The sequence below is a fragment of the Puma concolor genome, chromosome C1, assembly GCF_028749965.1.
Source record: "Puma concolor isolate L17-30 chromosome C1, mPumCon1.1.hap2, whole genome shotgun sequence".
In the NCBI taxonomy this organism is placed as follows: domain Eukaryota; kingdom Metazoa; phylum Chordata; class Mammalia; order Carnivora; family Felidae; genus Puma; species Puma concolor.
The window spans coordinates 127,488,797-127,512,416 of NC_141674.1; the positions used below are offsets into that span (position 1 = coordinate 127,488,797).

A 23,620-nucleotide genomic window follows, 5' to 3' on the forward strand; every position below is an offset into this window, starting at 1 on the left:
AGGGTAAGTAGGCATTTGCTACCTGAAGAAGAATATTTTAGGGTTAGATATAGTCCTGTGTTGGAACATAGAGGATTCAGAGAATGGTGACATTTGGCTTATTAGCTTAAAAACCCAGGGATGAAAAAGGTCTTTTTTTTTTTTTTTTCAATGTGTATTTATTTATTTTTTATAGAGAGAGGATTCGAAGCAGGCTCTGCGCTGACAGCAGCAAGCCTGATGCAGGGCTCGAACTCATGAACCATGAGATCATGACTTGAGCTGAAGTCAGCACTCAATCAACTGAGCCATCCAGATGCCCTTGTTTTTGAATTACTTATTCTTGAAAGTAGAGGCAAGGCCATGTATATTAAAACAAACAGAACAAAAACCCCAAGTGGGTAGCCTGGTGGGCCATAGGCCTTCCCTGTGCCTCCTGCTGATACTCTGAACTGTTTCCCATGCCCAGATTTTCCTCCTTGACCTGCTGCTATCTGTGATGGTCTCCATCTCCCTGTTCCATAGCCTCCAATCAGTCCTGCTTTTGTGCTGTATGCCAACTTGAGTTTCATTTTTTTCAACAGAAACAACTTATGAAAACGTATGTCACTTTTATCTTCCCTGTTAGCAGATTGTAGGACAGTAAAAGGGAATGCTTTTATTCCCTGCTTATTTCCCCCATCTTTATCAAAAGAAAAAAAAGTCTTTAGTAAACTTCTTGATAGGTACATGTTTTTCTTAGAGACTAAGAAGATAGGGAATATCTGTGCGTTTTGTTCTGCCATGAGACAAAAGAGATGTATTGTTTTAAAACAAAATAGTAACAATGGAAAAAGAGAGGACAGTTGGCTCTCAGGGCATGTGTTAAATCAAAAAGGTAGGAAAAGGGAATTGGCTTATGATGTATGTGCACAACAGGAAGTACCAGCCTCTGTAGCAGTTGTTTTCCTACCTGACCTCTAGCTGCCTTCATATTTATCTGCCCCTGTGCTGCTACCGCATCCTTGCAGAGGCACTTCTAGGAGGAAATTCATAATCGAAACTGTAAAAGCTTTCCTCTAGAAACATATTAGCCCCTTATGGGAAGGTTCTGTGTGATTCCAACACTGTACCTCAGCAAAACTAAGCTCATTCAACTCTTTTAGACTCATTTGGGTACCTGCAAATCTCTTAAAATATTCTTTTAATAAAAAGATTATATTTCAAATAGCCAACTTAACACATCTGCCCCTGCCTATGTGGGAATCAGTTAATAGGTTTAAGGAAAGACATAGTCACTCTAAAGTAGATATGGTTGCCTCTCCTTTTTTATATGCGGGTGACTAGTATTAGGGGCCCTTAGGAGAGTCTGCAGAGCTTTGGGTGGATGCTGATAGGTACCTTAGGTACATGCCCCTCTCAGTTCCAGAAGGGCAGGACCTATTCTCAAGCATTTTCTTGTAGTACATACCTGTAACAGTAGAAAGAAAACACAGCTGAAGTGAGCCTTGACCCTTTTTTGGTAGCTGTAGGTTAAGCCTGGTACATGGTACAGTAAGGCAAGCCAGAAGGAAGAATTTTGGTGTGAAAGGTCTTTTTTAACTTGTGTACTACGGGATGTTTTTATGTGGGTGTGGTGTTGCCTGGTTAATAACCAGATCTTTGTACATGAATCCTGAGTCATGCAGTAATCTTGACCCATTACTGTTTGCAGCATTTTTTTATTGCCATGATGCCATAGTCGTTGGAAGTTTATGTTGCTGACTCTCAGTTAAGAATCTTCCGCTGAGTCCTCATCCCTCAGGAGAATTTCTTGAATTGATAGGGATGGTGAAGCTGGTTGTCAGGGGACTCAGTGAGGACAAATGGGCAGTTTTGCTCTTCACATTTAAGGCTACTATTCTTATCATGTCTGTTTTCATTTTGGTCTGGAGTTATTTTAATTTAAAAAGGAAGAAAATGACCTTTCTGCTTTTTTTTTTTTAACGTTTTATTTATTTTTGAGACAGGGAGAGACAGAGCATGAACGGGAGAGGGTCAGAGAGAGAGGGAGACACAGAATCTGAAACAGGCTCCAGGTTCTGAGCAGTCAGCACAGAGCCCAGCATGGGGCTCGAACTCACAGACAGTGAGATCGTGACCTGAGCCAAAGTCGGACGCTTAACCAACTGAGCCACCCAGGTGCCCCGACCTTTCTGCTTAGTAGCACATTCTTGTTAATATTTATATCACTTAACTATTATAGGCAAATAAAATAGTACCTATAGCAGGAAGTATATGTTGTGGTAGAGAATATAACTAAAAAGGTATGTGTTTAATGTGTGTACACATATTCTTTTGAGTTTGTGTATATATACATACATACATGCCCATCCTTAGTACTCTACTAATACATCACTGGACACTTGCAAGAAGACTTCCATGCCTTACCACTAACACTGTGAAGCCTCTACTTTTTTTCCAGGCTTGAATGTAGAATTGCTTAAGAACTTTGGCATGCATCATCATTAATTCTATAGACTTATCCAGTAAATGAAAGTTCAATTAGTTGGTTTCAGAAGCTGAAAAGCAATAGTTAGAATTCCAGTTCCTTAACAACACAAAAGCAATGTATGTGATGGTAATTTGTTGTATAAAGTACAAGAATTTGATGACTGAATAGAACATTTCTGAGGTTGGCTGATACTTACTGCAGTACCAGTATTGATTTTTGAGAGAAAAAAAAGAGTAGAACTTTTCCATTATTGTGTTATTATTCTAATTGTGTTGTGTATTATTTAATTACTTGAGTCAAGCTTATTTGATACTTTTCCAACTATTGAGTACTTTTCCAACTATTGAGTAGTTACTATGCTATAATTTTAAACTAACTTATATAACTTATAATCCACTTAAGAGAGTTATTTTCATTTTACAACAGATTTTTTTGTCTAAATTCACCGAAGGAAAATGTGTTCTTTTTCTGTGAAGTGGAGACAACAAAAGAAAATGGTTTTGGTACTTGAACATCTGGCCTCTTTTAAAGGCTACCCCCACACTCAGGTCACATATTAGATTTTGTAAAGATTAGGTAATTTTTGGTGAAAGTATGATTTTGCAAACAAGCTTATCACTAACTGTTGATTGTTACTGGATTCTGCTGAACTTTTTTTGCCTTATTTTAGGCAGCGAATCCAGGTTGTTTCCTGGAAGATTTTGTGAGGTGGTACTCACCCCGGGATTATATTGAAGAGGAAGTCATTGATGAAAAGGGCAACATGGTTCTGAAAGGAGAACTGAGTGCCCGAATGAAGATTCCAAGCAATATGTGGGTAGAAGCCTGGGAAACAGCTAAACCAATTCCTGCCAGAAGGCAGAGGAGACTTTTTGATGATACGCGGGAAGCAGAAAAGGTAACTGAGGTTTGGGTATCTAACACTAGAAAGCTAACTATTGTTCTAACATTTTTAAAACTTACTATAATAGATGTTTAAGCCTTAGACACACTTGAGAAGCAAAGCATTAAAATTTAATGAGCCTTTTATGTATCTGCTATTCATATTTAAGATTTTAAAACTACTTCCAAATAGGCCAAAGAATAAGACATGCATATTTTATATAGAATGCTTACCATCGGACTGCCTCATAGCATATGACAAAAGATGGTCACATCCTTTGACCTAGCAGTTTTATTACCAAAACAGTTTGTTAAAGAAACAATGAGAAATACATAAAGATTAATGTATAAGAATGGTGTTCAACAAAGTTTTCTAGTGACAAAGTAGACACAATAAAAGCTTCCGAAAATAAGCTTGGTTTAATAAATTATGGTATAATCCATTTAGTGGACTGCTTTGTAATTGTCAAAAAACATTTGGAGTTCTGGAGAATAATGACAGCTACCTGATAACAAATTGTCCTACGCTTTCTCCCTCCCAGCTATCCCCCAAACCCCATGAAATTAATAAGTAAGTAAATCTATGCCTTTGGCATTACTAAGAGATAGAGACCTTAGTGACCTTCAAATTAACTCTAAGTTGGGAAATAAGCCAAATTTCAAAGGAGGTCCCAGTACTGTAAGCCTGTGGGTGTAGAGAGCAGGGCAGGGAGTCTTCAGAAGAGCTGAGGGATGCAGAAGACTTAGATGGAGCACAGAGCCACCCCAGAAGGAGAGAGCCTAACATTAATACTCAGTGCAGGTATGGCTTGATAATTCACAGCACTGGCTACAGAGAAGGGACTTTTTTTTTTTTTTTTTTAATTTTTTTTTTCAACGTTTATTTATTTTTGGGACAGAGAGAGACAGAGCATGAACGGGGGAGGGGCAGAGAGAGAGGGAGACACAGAATCGGAAACAGGCTCCAGGCTCCGAGCCATCAGCCCAGAGCCTGACACGGGGCTCGAACTCACGGAGCGCGAGATCGTGACCTGGCTGAAGTCGGACGCTTAACCGACTGCGCCACCCAGGCGCCCGAGAAGGGACTTTAAAGTAGGATTAGAAGTAGAAGTAGATACTCAGACGTTGCCTTGGGAAGAACTAGATATATGGAGAAGGAATTGCCCCTTTGAGATTAAATGGTGATGGGAAAAAAGGAATAAGGGGGAAGTTAGGAATCCTGCAGAAATGCAAGAGAAATAAAACCTATCAATCTCTGTCACCTCCCCTTCTCCCAATCCATTAAAGAAATGGTGCAGAAGAGAGCACTTTTAAACTGTGACATGACTAGGACTAGTAAAGAGCAGACCATATCCATACAAAACTACTATAAAAACAAAACAAAACAGAAAATGCAGATTGGGTCATTTCAGCTAATGAAAACATTTCCCACAAAATTGACCACGAAACAGGAAAAAATTGTAACACTACAAAGAAGTAAGTTGTCTTCAAACCAGCATGGGGAATATGAAGAATCATGTTTAATCAGATATACTAAGAGCCAAGAGCAGAAATGGACCAAAAAACTCCATGAAGAAATGAAGCCACAGCTGGTTTAACTCTCAGGATAGGAGTAGAAGAAAAAGACAACCATATCAAAAATAAAGACTAAATTACAAAGGGCCTATAGGAGAATAGATTTACATTTAAGTTTGATAAAAGTAAACAAGGAAAAACAGCAAAAACAGCCAAGAGAATGAAAATGGATGAATAAAGGAGTTGAAGAGAAACTAGTAAAAATGGAAGATAGGAAAAGAAGAAGTAATATTCATTTTATCAGAGTCTTTGAAGAGGAAAAACCAAAACACTGGATCAGAACTAATATTTGAAACTGCAATCCAAGAAACCTTTCTGGAAATAAAAGAAAACCTGAATTTATATATTGAAAGAGCTCCCTGGGTATAGAGGAAGATGCACCAGAAGTAATGAACTCCAAAATACATCACTATAAAACTGTTAGAACTTAAATATTTAAAGAAAAAAAATTCTCAGGACTTCTAGGCAAAGAAATGAAAATAATTTACAAGGAAAGAGAATTAGATGTCAGATTTCTCAAAAGCAAGGCAATATGGAGCAGCATTTTCAAGAACTGTAAGTAAAAATTATAAGCCAAAGATACTGTATGCCACCAAAGTGTCCACATAGTCAAGACTATAAAAATATTTTCTCTGAGTTTTTGTACACACACATTTCTGTACATACTCACCCTTCCTGAGGAATCTACTAGAGCTGCCCTAATAGAACGTTCTGCAGTGTTAGAAACATTCTATTGCTGTGATGTCCAAAATTATAGCTACTGGGCATATGTGGCTATGATGAAAACTTGAAATGTGGCTAGTATAACAAATTTTAAGTGGCTACATGTGGCTAGTTGCTTCCTTATTTAACAACATACAGGAGGATAAACTTCATCCAACCAAGATGTGACTGGGGAAACTTTGACAGAGGGCCTGTGGTGAGCATTTTATTTCTTTAATTTTAGAGCTAAGACTAAAACTGAGGATATAGGTAGAAGAAGATGTAAAAATTGTAGTAGAATGAGAAGTTGGGACAAAAAGAGGATGGGGGGGGAGGGAAGTAGAATGAGATCATTGATTTAAATATAAATAGATAATAAGTGGTAATTAGAAAATACCCATTTAAAAATGGGTTCCACGCTGATTATGGAGCCTGCTTAAAATTCTCTCTCTCTCCCTCCCTTTGCCCCTCTCCCCAGCTCATGTTCTTTCTCTGTCTCTTTCAAAATATGAAGTAGAATAGATTAAATTAAATTAAGTTAAATTAAAATGTCAGACCAATTGCAAATACTTAGAGTTAAAGGGAATTAAGGGCACAAAAAATGTATTACTGCAAAGATAGCTACTAAAATAAAAATACAGAACTTCCTAAGGACCAGCAAAAATTGTTTTAAAAAGAAAGAACACACAACAGATAAACACACATAACAATGATCACATCACACACAGAATAAGTCCTGTAAAATCCAAGTGTCTGCTACAAACAAGGGATTCATTGATTCAAAAAGGCTACAAAGTCAGAATGGCTAAAATAAAAAAGGTAAGAAATAACAAGTGTCGACAAAGATTTGGAGAAAAAGGAACCCTCATGCATGGTGGGAATGCAAATTGGTGCATCCATTATAGAAAGTAGTATGGAGGTTCCTCAAAAAACTAAAAATAGAATTAACATGTGATCCAATAATTTTACTATTGGGTATTTACCCAAAGAAAATGAAATCACAAATTCGAAAAGATAGTTGTTCCCCTGTGTTTATTGCAGCATTATTCACAAGATCCAAGATTTAGGAGCCACTGGAGTGTCTTTTGATAGATAAATGGCTAAAGAAGATGTGGTATATGTCTATAATGGAATATTACTCATCCATAAAAAAGAATAAGATGTGGCCATTTGCAGCAACATGGATAGATCTGGAAGATATCATGCTAAGTGAAATAAGTTAGTCAGGGAAAGACAAATACCATATGATTTCACGAATATGTGAAACTTAAGAAACAAAACAGGGGTGCCTGGGTGGCTCAGTTGGTTAAGTATCGATTTTTGATTTCTGCTCAAGTCATGATCTCACAGTTCGTGAATTCGAGACCCACGTTGGGCTCTGTGCTGAACAGTGTGGAGCCTGCTTGGAATTCTCTCTCTTCCCCCCTCACTCTGCCCCTTCCCCCGTCTCAAAAATAAATAAACTTTTAAAAAAAACCTTAAAAAAAAAACAAAACAAAACACTGAAACACAAGAAACAAGACAACTGAATAAAGAGAAAAAAAATGGACCCTTAAGAATAGAGAACAAACTGATGCCTGCCAGAGGGAGGATGTGTAGGGTTGTGAGTGAAATAGAAAAAGAGGATTACGAGTACACGTTTACTGCGATGATCACAGAGAAGTGATAAAATTGTTGAAGCATTATTATTGCCTTAAACTAATATAACACTGTATTGTTAGTTATGCTTCAAAAATCAATCAAAAGTAAAAAAAAAATACATAGAATAGAGATATGATTAGAGTAAGGGTATAGCCACATTATTCCTTTAGTTTTCTGCCTATGGTTAATTATATAATTAAATTTATTTTATCATATACACAAAAAGAAGGTTACAAAGTAAATAATGGACAGATTCATCAGGTACCTGAAAGCAATAAAAAAAGGGGTTATGATCCTGATATGAAATAAGGTAGAATTAAAGCAGAAGAGCATTAAAAGATGCTTTATAAGCTAAAAATGGTATGTCACAATGAGGGTATAATATTTGTTAATGTTTATACATTAGATAACAGCCATCTGTGTAAAATAGGAAACCATAGGAAGTAAGGGAAGAAACAGATTGAAACATACTCATAACAGAGGACTTTGACCACATTACTCTTTATACAAGACAATCAAGTAGTCAAAACTAAGGAAATATCTAAATAAGATAGTAAGGCTGATCTTTTAGATATATCCCAAACACTGTACCTTAGCAATAGAAGCTGTACCTTCTTTTCACATGCACATGGAGCATTCACAAAAACTGATAGTATATTAGGGCACAAAAAAAACACAGCAGGATTCATCATGAAAATATTATCAGTACTCTGATCTCTGCAATAAAACTAGAGATTAAAAATGAAACAGCAATAACAAGGGATGCCTGGGTGGCTTAGTTGGTTAAGCATCTGACTTTTGATCTCAGCTCAGGTCTTAGTCTCAGGGTCATGAGTTCAAGCCCCACACTAGGCTCCACACAGCCTATTTAAATATAGAAAGAAACAACAAAAAAAATCTAGGGCTTCTCCCTGGAAATTTAAAAGCCTTATATTAACTTTTAGGTAAAGGAGAAATACTAAAACAAACTTCTGAAAAATAACGAAAACACTGTATATCCGAATCTATAAGACATATTTAAGGAGTGATGAAAGCAAAATCCATAGCCCTAAATACCTACGTCACGAAAATAGAAGGCGTGCATGCTGGCTCAGTCAGTGGAGTATGAGACTCTTGATCTCAGGGTTGTGGGTTCAAGTCCTATGTTGGATATAGAGATTATTCAAAAATAAATGAAAATGACTGAATTAATAAATTTCTAACTCAACCTAGAGAAAGAACAACAAAAGTAAAACTATAAGAAAACCAGAAGAAGGCAATGCTAAAGATAAAAGAGAGTGATGAAGTAGAGAACAGAAAAACAGATCAAATTAATAAATATGGTTTTATTTTAAAAAATCAAAATTGGCAAATTGTTGCTTTAATCACAAAAGAAAAGGAAAAGCATGCATTACAAAATAAGAAATGATAAAAAGTGCCAATAATTATTGATACAGAGGAAATATTTTTTAAAAATATTTTATATGATTGTGCATATAAATTTGAAAACCAAGATGAAATGGAGGATTTCTTGGGACAATACAGTATATAAAAAAATGACCCCACTGAAGATAGAATATGTAAACAGACCAGTTTCCATAGAAGAAACAGACAATTATCAAGAAATGACCCCATAAAAAAACACCAGGCTTAAGCTGGTTTCACAGGGGACTTCATCTAAATGTTGAGAGATCAGATAGTTCAAATGCTGCTTAAATTGTTTCAGTACATAGCAAATGAAGGAAATCTTCCAAAATATTTTTATCGTAAACTGTGACTATGACATTGGTCCCTAAGACTGATAAAGGAGGCATATCTAAAAAAAGTACAGACCAGTAATACTTAAGAAATTTAATGTAAATCCTTTTAAGTTTGTTTAGAGAGAGATGAAGGTGAGGGGCAGAGAGAGCCGAAGAGAGAGAATCCCAAGCAGGCTCCTTGCTGTCAACGTGGAGCCTGATGTGGGGCTCTATCTCACGATACCATGAGATCATGACCTGAACCGAAGTCAAGAGTTGGACGCTCAACCGCCTGAGCCACCCAGGCACCCCGAATGCAAAATCCTAAATGAACAGGCTCTTACTACTTTGAGATAATAATACATGTCAACTGAGTGCAACAGTGATTTTTTTTGAAGTTTATTTATATAATTAACTTCATTAATAGGTCTAAGAAGAAAGTATATCATTATCTTATATGTACTGAAAAAATCTTTGATAAAATTTAATACTCCTTTCTAATAAAAGATTCAGAATTAAGAATGGATGGATACTTCCTTAAAAAAATGTATATAGACCTCAATCCTAAACAAAGCATCTTAATTGGGGAACCCTAGAACTATTCTCACTAAGGTCAGGAATGAGGCAAGGGTGCCTACTGTCTCATTTAACGTTATTTAACATTATTTTGGAGACATTAGTCAATATAATTAGAAAAGAGAAAACAGAGACATAGAAGTTGAAAGAACTTTTTGTTTGCAGCTGCTATGACAGTATACCTGGAAAAATCTAAAGAATCGGTGATAAAAGTAATTGAAAATAATTCAGCAAGGTAGCAGAATATAAAGTTAATATGTATCTAGTAGCCTTCATATACACAAATAATAATAATTCTGAAGATGTGAATGACATTTTCTCTTCATTATAAGTGAAAAAAAAAAGGTGAAATGCCTAGAAATAACCAGAATGATAGAAATATGAATAAAGAAACACTCCTGAAAAACACACATGAATAGATATCACTTGTTCTTGGTTAGGAAGTCTCAACATCATTAAGTTCAGTTCTACTTAAATTAATTTATAAATTTAATGCAGTCCCATAAAGTACGAAAAAGTCTTTAGTATGGAGTCAGACAAGTTGATACTCAAATTTATCTGGAAAAATAAACATGCAGGCTTAGGACTCAGAGGTTTGGAGAGTGACTTTTAATGGGGTTTTTTGGGGTTCATGGATGTGTTTAAAATTGTGGTTTTGGTTGTACAACTCTGTAAATATACCTAAAACTATTGGATTGTACACTTTAAATGGGTGAATTGTTATTTTAAAAAAGCATACAAGAGTAGCTAAGAATGGATTGTAAAGAAAGAGTTATGAAAAGAAAGCTATGAGGCAGGTGAATGGTGGGGGGACGGGGAACTAACCCTACCAGATATTAAAGCATAATACATAGCCTCACTATTTAAATAATATGATAATGGTGCATAACTAGACAGCCCAGTGAAGGAGAATGGAAAAAACATAAATACATATAGAAATCTAGTATATGATGAAAATGTCATCTCAAATCACTGGTATGGATAGACCTTTTAATACATCTATTTGGGATAACTGAGTAACCATTTGGCAGAAGATAAAATTAGATCTGTTTCTCATACCATACATAAGAATGGACTGAAAAAGAAAAGGGTGCCTGGGTGGCTCAGTCGGTGAAGCATCTGACTTTGGCTCAGGTCATGATCTCACTGTTCATGATTTGGAGCCCCTTATTGGATGAGCACAAGCCCCACTTTGGGTGAGCTCGATCCCCGCTTCTGGTGAGCCCTGCTTTCCTCCCCCTCCTCCTCCCCCTCCCCCTTGTGGGATCCTCTCTCTCTCTCTGCCCCTTGCTCATTTGTGCCCTCTCACTCTCAAAAAAAAAAAAAAAAAAAAGTCAAGAGACAAATGATAAACTGGGAGAAATATTTGTAAAGTGGAAGAAATGTATGTATTACAGATAAAGTGCAAAAATACTATAGAAACATGGGCAAGAGATATGAGGAGATAACTCATCTACCCAAAAGATAATTACCCTTAAGCCTTTCAAAAGATGTTCAGCTTCATTCATAGTAAGAGAAATGCAAATTTATAAACTTCACTGAGATAACCATTTCTCACACATCAGATTGGTAAAAATTTAAAAGCTTAATAAATACCAAATGAGGCCCTGAGGCAACAGGCTCTTTCGAACATTACTGGTGAGAGGCATGATGGTACAACCCCCTATGGAGGGGAATTTGGCAGTATTTAATGAAACTTAATGTGCATTTACCCTTTTACCCAAAAAGCAATCCTATTTCTAGTAATTTACCCTAGTATTTTCAAAACAAAAATAAAGATGCACTAAGTTGTTCATTCCTGTATTGCTTGTAATTAGAAAATACTGGAAACTATCTGTATGCTCAAATTTAGGAGCTTTATTGAATAAACTGTGGTTGATCTACATAATAGAGGACTTTGCAGTTGTTTAAAAATGAGGAAAATGTCTATTAACTGATAGCGATTTTTAGGATATTTTTAAGAGAGAAGTAAAGTACAAATGAATATATGTAGTATGCTTCATTTTGTGTAAAAAGAGGGGGAGATTAAGAAAACACTTACCTCGGGGCCAGGAGGAAGATGGCGGCGTAGGAGGACGCTGGGCTCACCGCGCGTCCTGCTGATCACTTAGATTCCACCTACACCTGCCTAAATAACCCAGAAAACCACCAGAGGATTAGCAGAATGGAGTCGCTGGAGCCAAGCGCAGACGAGAGGCCCACGGAAGAGGGTAGGAAGGGCGGCGAGGCGGTGCGCGCTCCACGGACTGGCGGGAGGGAGCCGGGGCGGAGGGGCGGCTCGCCGGCCAAGCAGAGCCCCTGAGTCTGGCTTGCAAAAAGCGGAGGGGCCTGACGGACTGTGTTCCGACAGCAAGCGCGACTTAGCGTCTGGGAAGTCATAAGTTAACAGCTCTGCTCAGAAAGCGGGAAGGCTGGAGGACAAAGGGAAGGAGAGCTGCTGAGCCCCCGGACGACAGAGCTCAGTTTGGTGGGGAACAAAGGCGCTCGCCAGCGCCATCTTCCCCGCCCATCCCCCAGCCAAAATCCCAAAGAGAACCATTTCCTGCCAGGGAACTTGCTCGCTCCGCGCAAACACCCAACTCTGCGCTTCTGCGGAGCCAAACCTCCGGCAGCGGATCTGACTCCCTCTTGCTGCCACAGGGCCCCTGCTGAAGTGGATCACCTAAGGAGAAGCAAGCTAAGCCTGCCCCTCCTGCCCCTGTGCACCTTGCCTACCCACCCCAGCTAAGACGCCAGATCCCCAGCATCACAAGCCTGGCAGTGTGCAAGTAGCCGAGACAGACCACCCCACCCCACAGTGAATCCCGCCCCTAGGAGAGGGGAAGAGAAGGCACGCACCAGTCTGACTGTGGCCCCAGCGGTGGGCTGGGAGCAGACATCAGGTCTGACTGCGGCTCCGCCCACCAACTCCAGTTATACACCACAGCACAGGGGAAGTGCCCTGCAGGTCCTCACCAAGCCAGGGACTATCCAAAATGACCAAGCGGAAGAATTCCCCTCAGAAGAATCTCCAGGAAATAACAACAGCTAATGAGCTGATCAAAAAGGATTTAAATAATATAACAGAAAGTGAATTTAGAATAATAGTCATAAAATTAATCGCTGGGCTTGAAAACAGTATAGCTGACAGCAGAGAATCTCTTGCTACAGAGATCAAGGGACTAAGGAACAGTCACGAGGAGCTGAAAAACGCTTTAAACGAAATGCATAACAAAATGGAAACCACCACGGCTCGGATTGAAGAGGCAGAGGAGAGAATAGGTGAACTAGAAGATAAAGTTATGGAAAAAGAGGAAGCTGAGAAAAAGAGGGATAAAAAAAATCCAGGAATATGAGGGGAAAATTAGAGAACTAAGTGATACACTAAAAAGAAATAATATACGCATCATTGGTATCCCAGAGGAGGAAGAGAGAGGGAAAGGTGCTGAAGGGGTACTTGAAGAAATAATAGCTGAGTAACTTCCCTGAACTGGGGAAGGAAAAAGGCATTGAAATCCAAGAGGCACAGAGAACTCCCTTCAGACGTAACTTGAATCGATCTTCTGCACGACATATCATAGTGAAACTGGCAAAATACAAGGATAAAGAGAAAATTCTGAAAGCAGCAAGGGGTAAACGTGCCCTCACATATAAAGGGAGACCTATAAGACTCGTGACTGATCTCTCTTTTGAAACTTGGCAGGCCAGAAAGAATTGGCACGAGATTTTCAGTGTGCTAGACAGAAAAAATATGCAGCCGAGAATCCTTTATCCAGCAAGTCTGTCATTTAGAATAGAAGGAGAGATAAAGGTCTTCCCAAACAAACAAAAACTGAAGGAATTTGTCACCACTAAACCAGCCCTACAAGAGATCCAAAGGGGGACCCTGTGAGACAAAGTACCAGAGACATTACTACAAGCATAAAACATACAGACATCACAATGACTCTAAACCCATATCTTTCTATAATAACACTGAATGTAAATGGACTAAATGCGCCAACCAAAAGACATAGGGTATCAGAATGGATAAAAAAATAAGACCCATCTATTTGCTGTCTACAAGAGACTCATTTTAGACCTGAGGACACCTTTGGATTGAGAGTGAGGGGATGGAGAACTATTTATCATGCTACTGGAAGCCAAAAGAAAGCTGGAGTAGCCATCCTTATATCAGACAAACTAGACTTTAAATTAAAGGCTGTAACAAGAGATGAAGAAGGACATTATATAATAGTGACAGGGTCTATCCATCAGGAAGAGCTAACAATTATAAATGTCTATGCGCCGAATACCGGAGCGCCCAAATATATAAAACAATTACTCATAAACACAAGCAACCTTATTGATAAGAATGTGGTAATTGCAGGGGACTTTAACACCCCACTTACAGAAATGGACAGATCATCTAGACACACGATCAATAAAGAAACAAGGGCCCTGAATGAGACATTGGATCAGATGGACTTGACAGATATATTTAGAACTCTGCATCCCAAAGCAACAGAATATACTTTCTTCTCGAGTGCACATGGAACATTCTCCAAGATAGATCATATACTGGGTCACAAAACAGCCCTTCATAAGTTTACAAGAATTGAAATCATACCATGCATACTTTCAGACCACAACGCTATGAAGCTTGAAATCAACCACAGAAAAAAGTCTGGAAAACCTCCAAAAGCATGGAGGTTAAAAAACACCCTACTAACGAATGAGTGGGTCAACCAGGCAATTAGAGAAGAAATTAAAAAATATATGGAAACAAACGAAAATGAAAATACAACAAAACAAACGCTTTGGGACGCAGCGAAGGCAGTCCTGAGAGGAAAATACATTGCAATCCAGGCCTATCTCAAGAAACAAGAAAAATCCCAAATACAAAATCTAACAGCACACCTAAAGGAAATAGAAGCAGAACAGCAAAGGCAGCCTAAACCCAGCAGAAGAAGAGAAATAATAAAGATCAGAGCAGAAATAAACAATACAGAATCTAAAAAAACTGTAGAGCAGATCAATGAAACCAAGAGTTGGTTTTTTGAAAAAATAAACAAAATTGACAAACCTCTAGCCAGGCTTCTCAAAAAGAAAAGGGAGATGACCCAAATAGATAAAATCATGAATGAAAATGGAATTATTACAACCAATCCCTCAGAGATACAAACAATTATCAGGGAATACTATGAAAAATTATATGCCAACAAATTGGACAACCTAGAAGAAATGGACAAATTCCTGAACACCCACACTCTTCCAAAACTCAATCAGGAGGAAATAGAAAGCTTGAACAGACCCATCACCAGCGAAGAAATTGAATCGGTTATCAAAAATCTCCCAACAAATAAGAGTCCAGGACCAGATGGCTTCCCAGGGGAGTTCTACCAGACGTTTAAAGCAGAGATAATACCTATCCTTCTCAAGCTATTCCAAGAAATAGAAAGGGAAGGAAAACTTCCAGACTCATTCTATGAAGCCAGTATTACTTTGATTCCTAAACCAGACAGAGACCCAGTAAAAAGAACTACCGGCCAATATCTCTGATGAATATGGATGCAAAAATTCTCAATAAGATACTAGCAAATCGAATTCAACGGCATATAAAAAGAATTATTCACCATGATCAAGTGGGATTCATTCCTGGGATGCAGGGCTGGTTCAACATTCGCAAATCAATCAACGTGATACATCACATTAACAAAAAAAAAGAGAAGAACCATATGATCCTGTCAATTGATGCAGAAAAGGCCTTTGACAAAATCCAGCACCCTTTCTTAATAAAAACTCTTGAGAAAGTCGGGATAGAAGGAACATACTTAAAGATCATAAAAGCCATTTATGAAAAGCCCACAGCTAACATCATCCTCAACGGGGAAAAACTGAGAGCTTTTTCCCTGAGATCAGGAACACGACAGGGATGCCCACTCTCACCGCTGTTGTTTAACATAGTGCTGGAAGTTCTAGCATCAGCAATCAGACAACAAAAGGAAATCAAAGGCATCAAAATTGGCAAAGATGAAGTCAAGCTTTCGCTCTTTGCAGATGACATGATATTATACATGGAAAATCCGATAGACTCCACCAAAAGTCTGCTAGAACTGATACATGAATTCAGCAAAGTTGCAGGATACAAAATCAATGTACAGAAATCAGTTGCATTCTTATACACTAACAATGAAGCAACAGAAAGACAAATAAAGAAACTGATCCCATTCACAATTGCACCAAGAAGCATAAAATACCTAGGAATCAATCTAACCAAAGATGTAAAGGATCTGTATGCTGAAAACTATAGAAAGCTTATGAAGGTAATTGAAGAAGATTTAAAGAAATGGAAAGACATTCCCTGCTCATGGATTGGAAGAATAAATATTGTCAAAATGTCAATACTACCCAAAGCTATCTACACATTCAATGCAATCCCAATCAAAATTGCACCAGCATTCTTCTCGAAACTAGAACAAGCAATCCTAAAATTCATATGGAACCACAAAAGGCCCCGAATAGCCAAAGTAATTTTGAAGAAGAAGACCAAAGCAGGAGGCATCACAATCCCAGACTTTAGCCTCTACTACAAAGCTGTCATCATCAAGACAGCATGGTATTGGCACCAAAACAGACACATAGACCAATGGAATAGAATAGAAACCCCGGAACTAGACCCACAAACGTACGGCCAACTCATCATTGACAAAGCAGGAAAGAACATCCAATGGAAAAAAGACAGTCTCTTCAACAAATGGTGCTGGGAGAACTGGACAGCAACATGCAGAAGGTTGAAACTAGACCACTTTCTCACACCATTCACAAAAATAAACTCAAAATGGATAAAGGACCTGAATGTGAGACAGGAAACCATCAAAACCTTAGAGGAGAAAGCAGGAAAAGACCTCTCTGACCTCAGCCGTAGCAATCTCTTACTCGACACATCCCCAAAGGCAAGGGAATTAAAAGCAAAAGTGAATTACTGGGACCTTATGAAGATCAAAAGCTTCTGCACAGCAAAGGAAACAACCAACAAAACTAAAAGGCAACCAACGGAATGGGAAAAGATATTTGCAAATGACATATCGGACAAAGGGCTAGTATCCAAAATCTATAAAGAGCTCACCAAACTCCACACCCGAAAAGCAAATAACCCAGTGAAGAAATGGGCAGAAAACATGAATAGACACTTCTCTAAAGAAGACATCCGGATGGCCAACAGGCACATGAAAAGATGTTCAGCGTCGCTCCTTATCAGGGAAATACAAATCAAAACCACACTCAGATATCACCTCACGCCAGTCAGAGTGGCCAAAATGAACAAATCAGGAGACTATAGATGCTGGAGAGGATGTGGAGAAACGGGAACCCTCTTGCACTGTTGGTGGGAATGCAAATTGGTGCAGCCGCTCTGGAAAGCAGTGTGGAGGTTCCTCAGAAAATTAAAAATAGACCTACCCTATGACCCAGCAATAGCACTGCTAGGAATTTATCCAAGGGACACAGGAGTACTGATGCATAGGGGCACTTGTACCCCAATGTTCATAGCAGCACTCTCAACAATAGCCAAATTATGGAAAGAGCCTAAATGTCCATCAACTGATGAATGGATAAAGAAATTGTGGTTTATATACACAATGGAGTACTACGTGGCAATGAGAAAAAATGAAATATGGCCTTTTGTAGCAACGTGGATGGAACTGGAGAGTGTGATGCTAAGTGAAATAAGCCATACAGAGAAAGACAGATACCATATGGTTTCACTCTTATGTGGATCCTGAGAAACTTAAGAAAAACCCATGGGGGAGGGGAACAAAAAAAAAAAAAAAAAAAAAGAGGTTAGAGTGGGAGAGAGCCAAAGCATAAGAGACTGTTGAGAACTGAGAACAAACTAAGGGTCGATGGGGGGTGGGAGGGAGGAGAGGGTGGGTGATGGGTACTGAGGAGGGCACCTTTTGGGATGAGCACTGGGTGTTGTATGGAAACCAATTTGACAATAAATTTCATATATAAATAAAAAAAAAAAAAAAAACACCTCTTTATCTTCACAAAAACAAATTTATCTTCACAAAACTGAAAGCATTGAAATTAGTTACCTGGAATGGTTGAAAGGGGGAAGAAAATATAGAGTAAAAGGAGTGTGGAAGGGAGTGACATGTAGAGAAGAGTATACTTCCTGTACACTTTGACTTCTGGAAAAATGTTAATTGCCTGCATAATCAAAAATTAAATTAACAAGAATAGACAGGGGGGACATGACCAAAACTGAAAGCAAGCTGGATAAATGAACTCGGGTGTGATTCAGATAATAACATAACCACACTGAAACGAGGTCAAGGTTAGGAGGATAATTTAACTCAAGTAATTTATGATCAATCACATAAGATATGTTTGACTGTATACCCTCTGGTTTGGCGGGAGGTGGGAGAGCACTGCAGACAAATACTAAACTTTGTTTTCTAAATTTGTTTGTTGTAGTTATGTGGGTAAGCAGTTCTGAAACTTTTTGGTGGATTATTGTTTGAGCAAATGAGTAATTAAATGTGTTGGTGGTGTTAGAAGCCAGAATTCTTGCTGTGGAAGTGCGATGCAAACATGGAATTGAAGAAAGTGAGGGAGACCCAATGGCAGTGGATTGGAATTGGAAGTGTTAGTGTGGAACTATAGGTTTCTAAAGTATCGATAGGTATGTGGGTATATGCATATGCATATATACAAGCATATATTTCGTAGCTTTCTTCTGAAGGTGTCTAGAAGCAGGGACATCTCAGTAGCAGTAAACACATATATATTGATTTCTAGAACATTTCTTACTAAAAGGAACTGTGTCTTCCTCAGAGAAATGGCTGGTTTGGGAATTGGGATAAAGAAGGTATAATATGAATGTGGAACATTATGTGTTGCCAGAAAATAAGAAACTGCTTAAAAAGAGGAGTATTTCCTAAGGAGGTAGCTTAAAGGAACTCTTATTGTCAAAACCTGGACAAGCTGAATGGCAAATAATTAAGGATTGTAACAAATTATAAACCATTGGAAAAAAGTCAGCACCCATGGGTCTCCATTGATAATTTACAGATAAACGAGAGAGAAGGGAGGTATTGCAGCTCAAAGATGACAGATGAATATGGAGGGTATGCTGGAGTTGAAAACCCTTCATTTTACAGCAGTATTCATAGTAAAGATTAATTGGTTCAAGTAAGAATTAACCAGGAGATGTCCAGGTGGGAATTTGGATGAAGAGCATCATACTTGCATGGTTTTAAAGTGTTTCTCCACAGATTACTTCTGAATTGCAAGGAAATAAATGTAGTAGAGAAATGGGGTAATACCTTGAGTGGATGGTCAAAATTAATATCAGTAATAAGGGGCAGATGCAGATTGTCTACATCGAGATGTGTTGTAAGGATCCACCAGCACTTAGCACTGATCCGAGATTGTATATTTTGCATCAAGTCATGAGGAAACATTAGGTAAACCCAAGATAAGAGACATTGTATTCTAAAATGAGCCAAAAAAAAAAAAAACCCAAAAAAACCCAAAACACCAAAAAACCCCCCAACATACCATTGTAGGAGTATATTAAAGGGACACAGGAACCAACTAAAACATTTCCCAATGACCAGTACTGGAACAATTTGAACAATAAAATAAAATACTATTGGACTGTAACTCAAAGTATGAAATAAACATCCTTGAGTCTATAGTGATAGAAATAAGTAAATAAATTGGTGAGAAGAGACCAATCTAATGTAGAAGAACTCCAAATCTACTCTGCCTACAAGGAGGTGGAGCATAAATCCCACTCCATAAACATGGGCTGTACAGAGTGATTTCCTTTAAAGAGTACAGTATTTAAATTAGAGAACATGAGTAACTTTACAGTGCAGACATCTGACAATACTGTCTTAGCCAGGTGAGCGAGGTTAACAACAGGGATAAGTCATATTGGTAGTTTCATGTGCTGTTGATATGAGGTGATGAAGTAGCACTTCTTGTCTTCCCAGAAATACCTAGCCCCAGTTTGATCATAAGAAAAACATCAAATAAGTTCGAGTAGAGGCTCTTGTTACAAAATACCTGACTAGAATTCCTTAAAACTGTCAAGGGGAGTGAACACAAAGGAAGTCTAAGAAAGTGTTACATGTAAGGGGAGCCTAGAAACATGACTACCAAATATAATGTATCCTGGATGGGCTCCTGAAATAGGAAAAGGACGTAAATAAAAACTAAGGAAATTGAAGGATGCCTGGGTGGCTCAGTCGGTTAAGCATCCGACTTAGCTTAGGTCATGATCTCACGGTTTGTGGGTTTGAGCCCCATGTCAGGCTCTGTGCTGACAGCTCAGAGCCTGGAGCCTGCTGCGGATACTCTGTCTCCCTCTCTGTTTCTCTCTCTCTCTCTCTCTTTGTCTCTCTCAAAAATATATAAAAAAAAAAAACAAAAAACCCTAAGGAAATTGAATATACAGATATTGACAGTATGATTCATAATAGCAAAAAAGAGGAACAAACCTTCATCTGTCAACTAATGAAGGAATAAATGTGGCATATTCATACAATGGCATACTATTGAGCCATAAAAATGAATGAAGTTCTGATACATGGTATAACACGAACGAACCTTAACATTGTGCTAAGAACCTTAACACTGTGCTAACAGTGTGCTAAGTGCTAAGTGAAAGAAACCAGAAATAGAAGGCCACATGTTACATGCTTCCATTTATAGGAAATACCAGAATAGGCAAATTCATGAAGACAGAAAGTTAGTTTAGTAGTTACTAGGGGCTAGGAGGTGGGAGAAATGAGGGAATGACTGCTGTTGGGTAATGGGCTTCTTTTTGGGGTGATTAAGATGTTTTGGAATTAGATAATGGTGATGGTTGTATAACTTGTAAGTATGCTAAAAACCACTGAAGTGTATGTTTAAAGTGGCGAATTTTATGGTATGTAAATTATATCTAAAATTTTTAAAACTAAGGAAATATGAATAAAGTGTGGGATTCCACTTATTCAGAAAGGTGAGGGGAGGGTACTGTATTCAAAATGTCAATGTTATAGGGGCGCCTGGGTGGCTCAGTCAGTTGGGTGTCCACATTCGGCTCAGGTCATGATCTCACAGTCTGTGAGGTCGAGCCCTGCGTCGAGCTCTATGCTTTCAATTCAGAGCCTGGAGCCTGTTTCAGATTCTGTGTCTCCCTCTTTCTCTGTCCCTCCCCCATTCAAGCTCTGTCTCTATCAAAAAATGAATAAACGTTAAAAAAAGTTTTTTTTAAATGTCAGTGTTATAAAAGACTGGAAAACTTCGAGATTTGTTGAGATTAATGAGGTATGACAACTTAAGACAGTGTATGGTCTTTAATTGGATCCTGTATGGTGGTGGGTAATATAAGTCATTATGTGGTCTGTTGACAAAAATGAAATAAGGATAGTAGACTAGATTAAAAGTATTTGATCAGTGTTAAAGGTAGTTTATATAGTTTATATAATCATAATAGTTTATATTTTGATTATAGAAGAAAACATTCTTAATTTGGGGAAATAGATATTTGGAGATAAAGGGACATGATGTATGTAACTGGCTTTCAGATTATTCACGAAAAAAAATGTTAAGTATATATTATGTGCACAGAGGAGAGAGATGCACGCAATTAAATGAGGTAAAGGTGAGTCTAGGTAAGTAGTCACTTGGCATTGTCTTGTATATATCCTAACTCTGTTTTTAGGTATATACCTTCAAGAAATTCTTCTACATGTGTACCAGGAAACATACCCAATAACATAACAGGAACCTTATTTGTAATAGTCAATAATTTGGCAGGGGGTGGAGTGGGGAAGTCTATCAATGGAGGAACACTTTATTTTATTTTATTTTATTTTTATTTTATTTTATTTCATTTCATTTCATTTCATTTCTTAAAGTTTATTTATTTGAGAGAGACACACACCACGAGTTGGGCAGGGGCAGAGAGAGGAGAGAGAGAATCTAAAGCAGGCTCTGTGCTGGCAGCACAGAGCCTGATGCGGGGCTGAACCCCTGAAGCCGCAAGATCATAACCTGAGCCAAAACCAAAAGTTGGACGCTTAACCGACTGAGCCACACAGGCGTCCATCAATGGAGGAACATTTTAATATTAGCATGTATCAACATATGCAGTCTCAAAAAGAATGCCAAGTGAAGAACAAGTCACTGAGGGAATGTAACTAGAAACATTGCATTTATATAAAGATTAAAACCAGACCAAACTAAGCGTATACATTATTTAGGGCTACACAGCTATGTGAGAAAACTATATTATTTGTTGAGGGTGAGGTGCATGAGGGAGGGAGACTTGATCATGGAGGCAACAGGGACTTGGAAAGTGCTGGTGATACTCTGTTTCTTAAGCTGGTTGATGTGTAAATGAGTGTTCATTCTAAACAGTTCTTCTAAAATTAGTGTCTTCTAAACTATTTATAAATACTCTGGTATGTGTATTTCTTAATTAAAAAAATTTTCAAACCACAGAAAACTCTCCCAAGCCAAAAAATAAAGGTTATAAGTCATTAAAGGAACAAAGCAAGTTCTAAAATAGTATGTGCATTATGATTTTTTGTTAAGAAATTGCATATGTATCTGTATCTTTGTGTTTAAATGGGAATAGAAATAAGTCTAGGGGCGCCTGGGTGGCTCGGTCGGTTGAGCGTCCGACTTCGGCTCAGGTCATGATCTCACGGTCTGTGAGTTCGAGCTCCGCGTCAGGCTCTGTGCTGACAGCTCAGAGCCTGGAGCCTGTTTCGGATTCTGTGTCTCCCTCTCTCTCTGCCCCTCCCCTGCTCATGCTGTGTCTCTCTCTGTCTCAAAAATAAATAAACGTTAAAAAAAAATACCTTTAAAAAAAAAAAAAAGAAATAAGTCTAAGAAGATAAACAGAAAAATAGGTTGCTCCTTTAGGAAGTAGGATTTCTAGACAACTTTTACATTATACTTCTCTGTATTTGTTTCTGAAATCTGTGAGCATTTATCATCCATGCTTACCTATGAGATTATATTTCTTTTATCTTTATTGCTCTTGAATAAGGAGCATTAAGGTAAGGTCCATGTGTTATACATAACTTCTCTGAATTTATTTATTTTTTTAATTTTTATTGTTATTACTATTATTTTAGAGAGAGCACACATGAGCAGGGGAGAGGGGCAGAGGGAGGGAGAGAGACAGACAGAATCTTAAGCAGGCTCCACACCCACTGCTGAAACTGATGAGAGGCTTGATCCTACAATCCTGGGATCATGACCTGAGCCGAAATCAAGAGTTGGATGCTCAACTGACTGAGCCACCCAGGAGCCCCATCTCTGTATTTTTTTTAATCTGAAAAATAATAAAACAATTTCCATTTTGGAAAAAAAACAATCAAAACAACTAAAGCAAACAAAAAAATTAGTGGAAGGTCTCTATCAGTGTTTGGAAATGTTAAGCGAGAAGCAGTTTATAGAACAGTATTTTACATACTTAGTTCACCTAATATGTATATAGGTGGTATAATTTACAGACAGTTTTTATTTTCTTTGTATTTCCCTTACTTGCATGTATTACATATGGAAGCAAGAAAAGTAAAATGTGGGAATATTCACCACTATTAAAGACTGAAGTCCTGAATTGTTTTCAGTGATATTATTCTTAACGTTGTTGGTAGCTCCTTACCTGGATGAGTACGGCAAGGTACTAAGAGAGCTCTCTAATGCAGAGGATTTTTTTCTTTCATAGATGGTGACTTTATTCTTTGACAGCTGCATTGGTCATTTATGTAACTTTATGCCTCCTTCAGGTGCTGCACTATCTGGCAGTCCAGAAACCTGCAGACCTTGCTCGGCACCTGTTACCTTGTGTAATTCATGCAGCTGTACTCAAGGTAAAGGAAGAAGGTAAATGTCTTACTTCATTAGTCATTAGTTTATTTCCAAAATGAAAGTATATTTTGCCTGACTTAATTATGGCTTTGATCTTTTTCAAAATAGAAAATCTGGAAAACATTTCTTCAGTTAAGAAGATTATAAAGCAGATAATAACTCATTCCAGTAAAGTTCTGCACTTCCCCAATCCAGAAGACAAGAAATTGGAAGTAAGTTTGCTGTATGT

The 23,620-nt window shown here is 38.0% G+C and overlaps 1 protein-coding gene across 6 annotated transcripts in view; it reads left to right on the forward strand.

The window, feature by feature from the left end:
* Positions 1 to 23,620, forward strand: part of RAB3GAP1 (RAB3 GTPase activating protein catalytic subunit 1) — a 117,809-nt gene that overhangs the window by 86,888 nt on the left and 7,301 nt on the right. For all 6 annotated transcript variants that reach the window (XM_025935257.2, XM_025935256.2, XM_086715196.1 and 3 more), the window contains 3 exons: positions 3,123 to 3,350; positions 23,310 to 23,406; positions 23,500 to 23,603. In XM_025935257.2, coding sequence (XP_025791042.1) covers positions 3,123 to 3,350; positions 23,310 to 23,406; positions 23,500 to 23,603 — 429 coding nt within the window. The remainder of the gene's footprint in view (positions 1 to 3,122; positions 3,351 to 23,309; positions 23,407 to 23,499; positions 23,604 to 23,620) is intronic.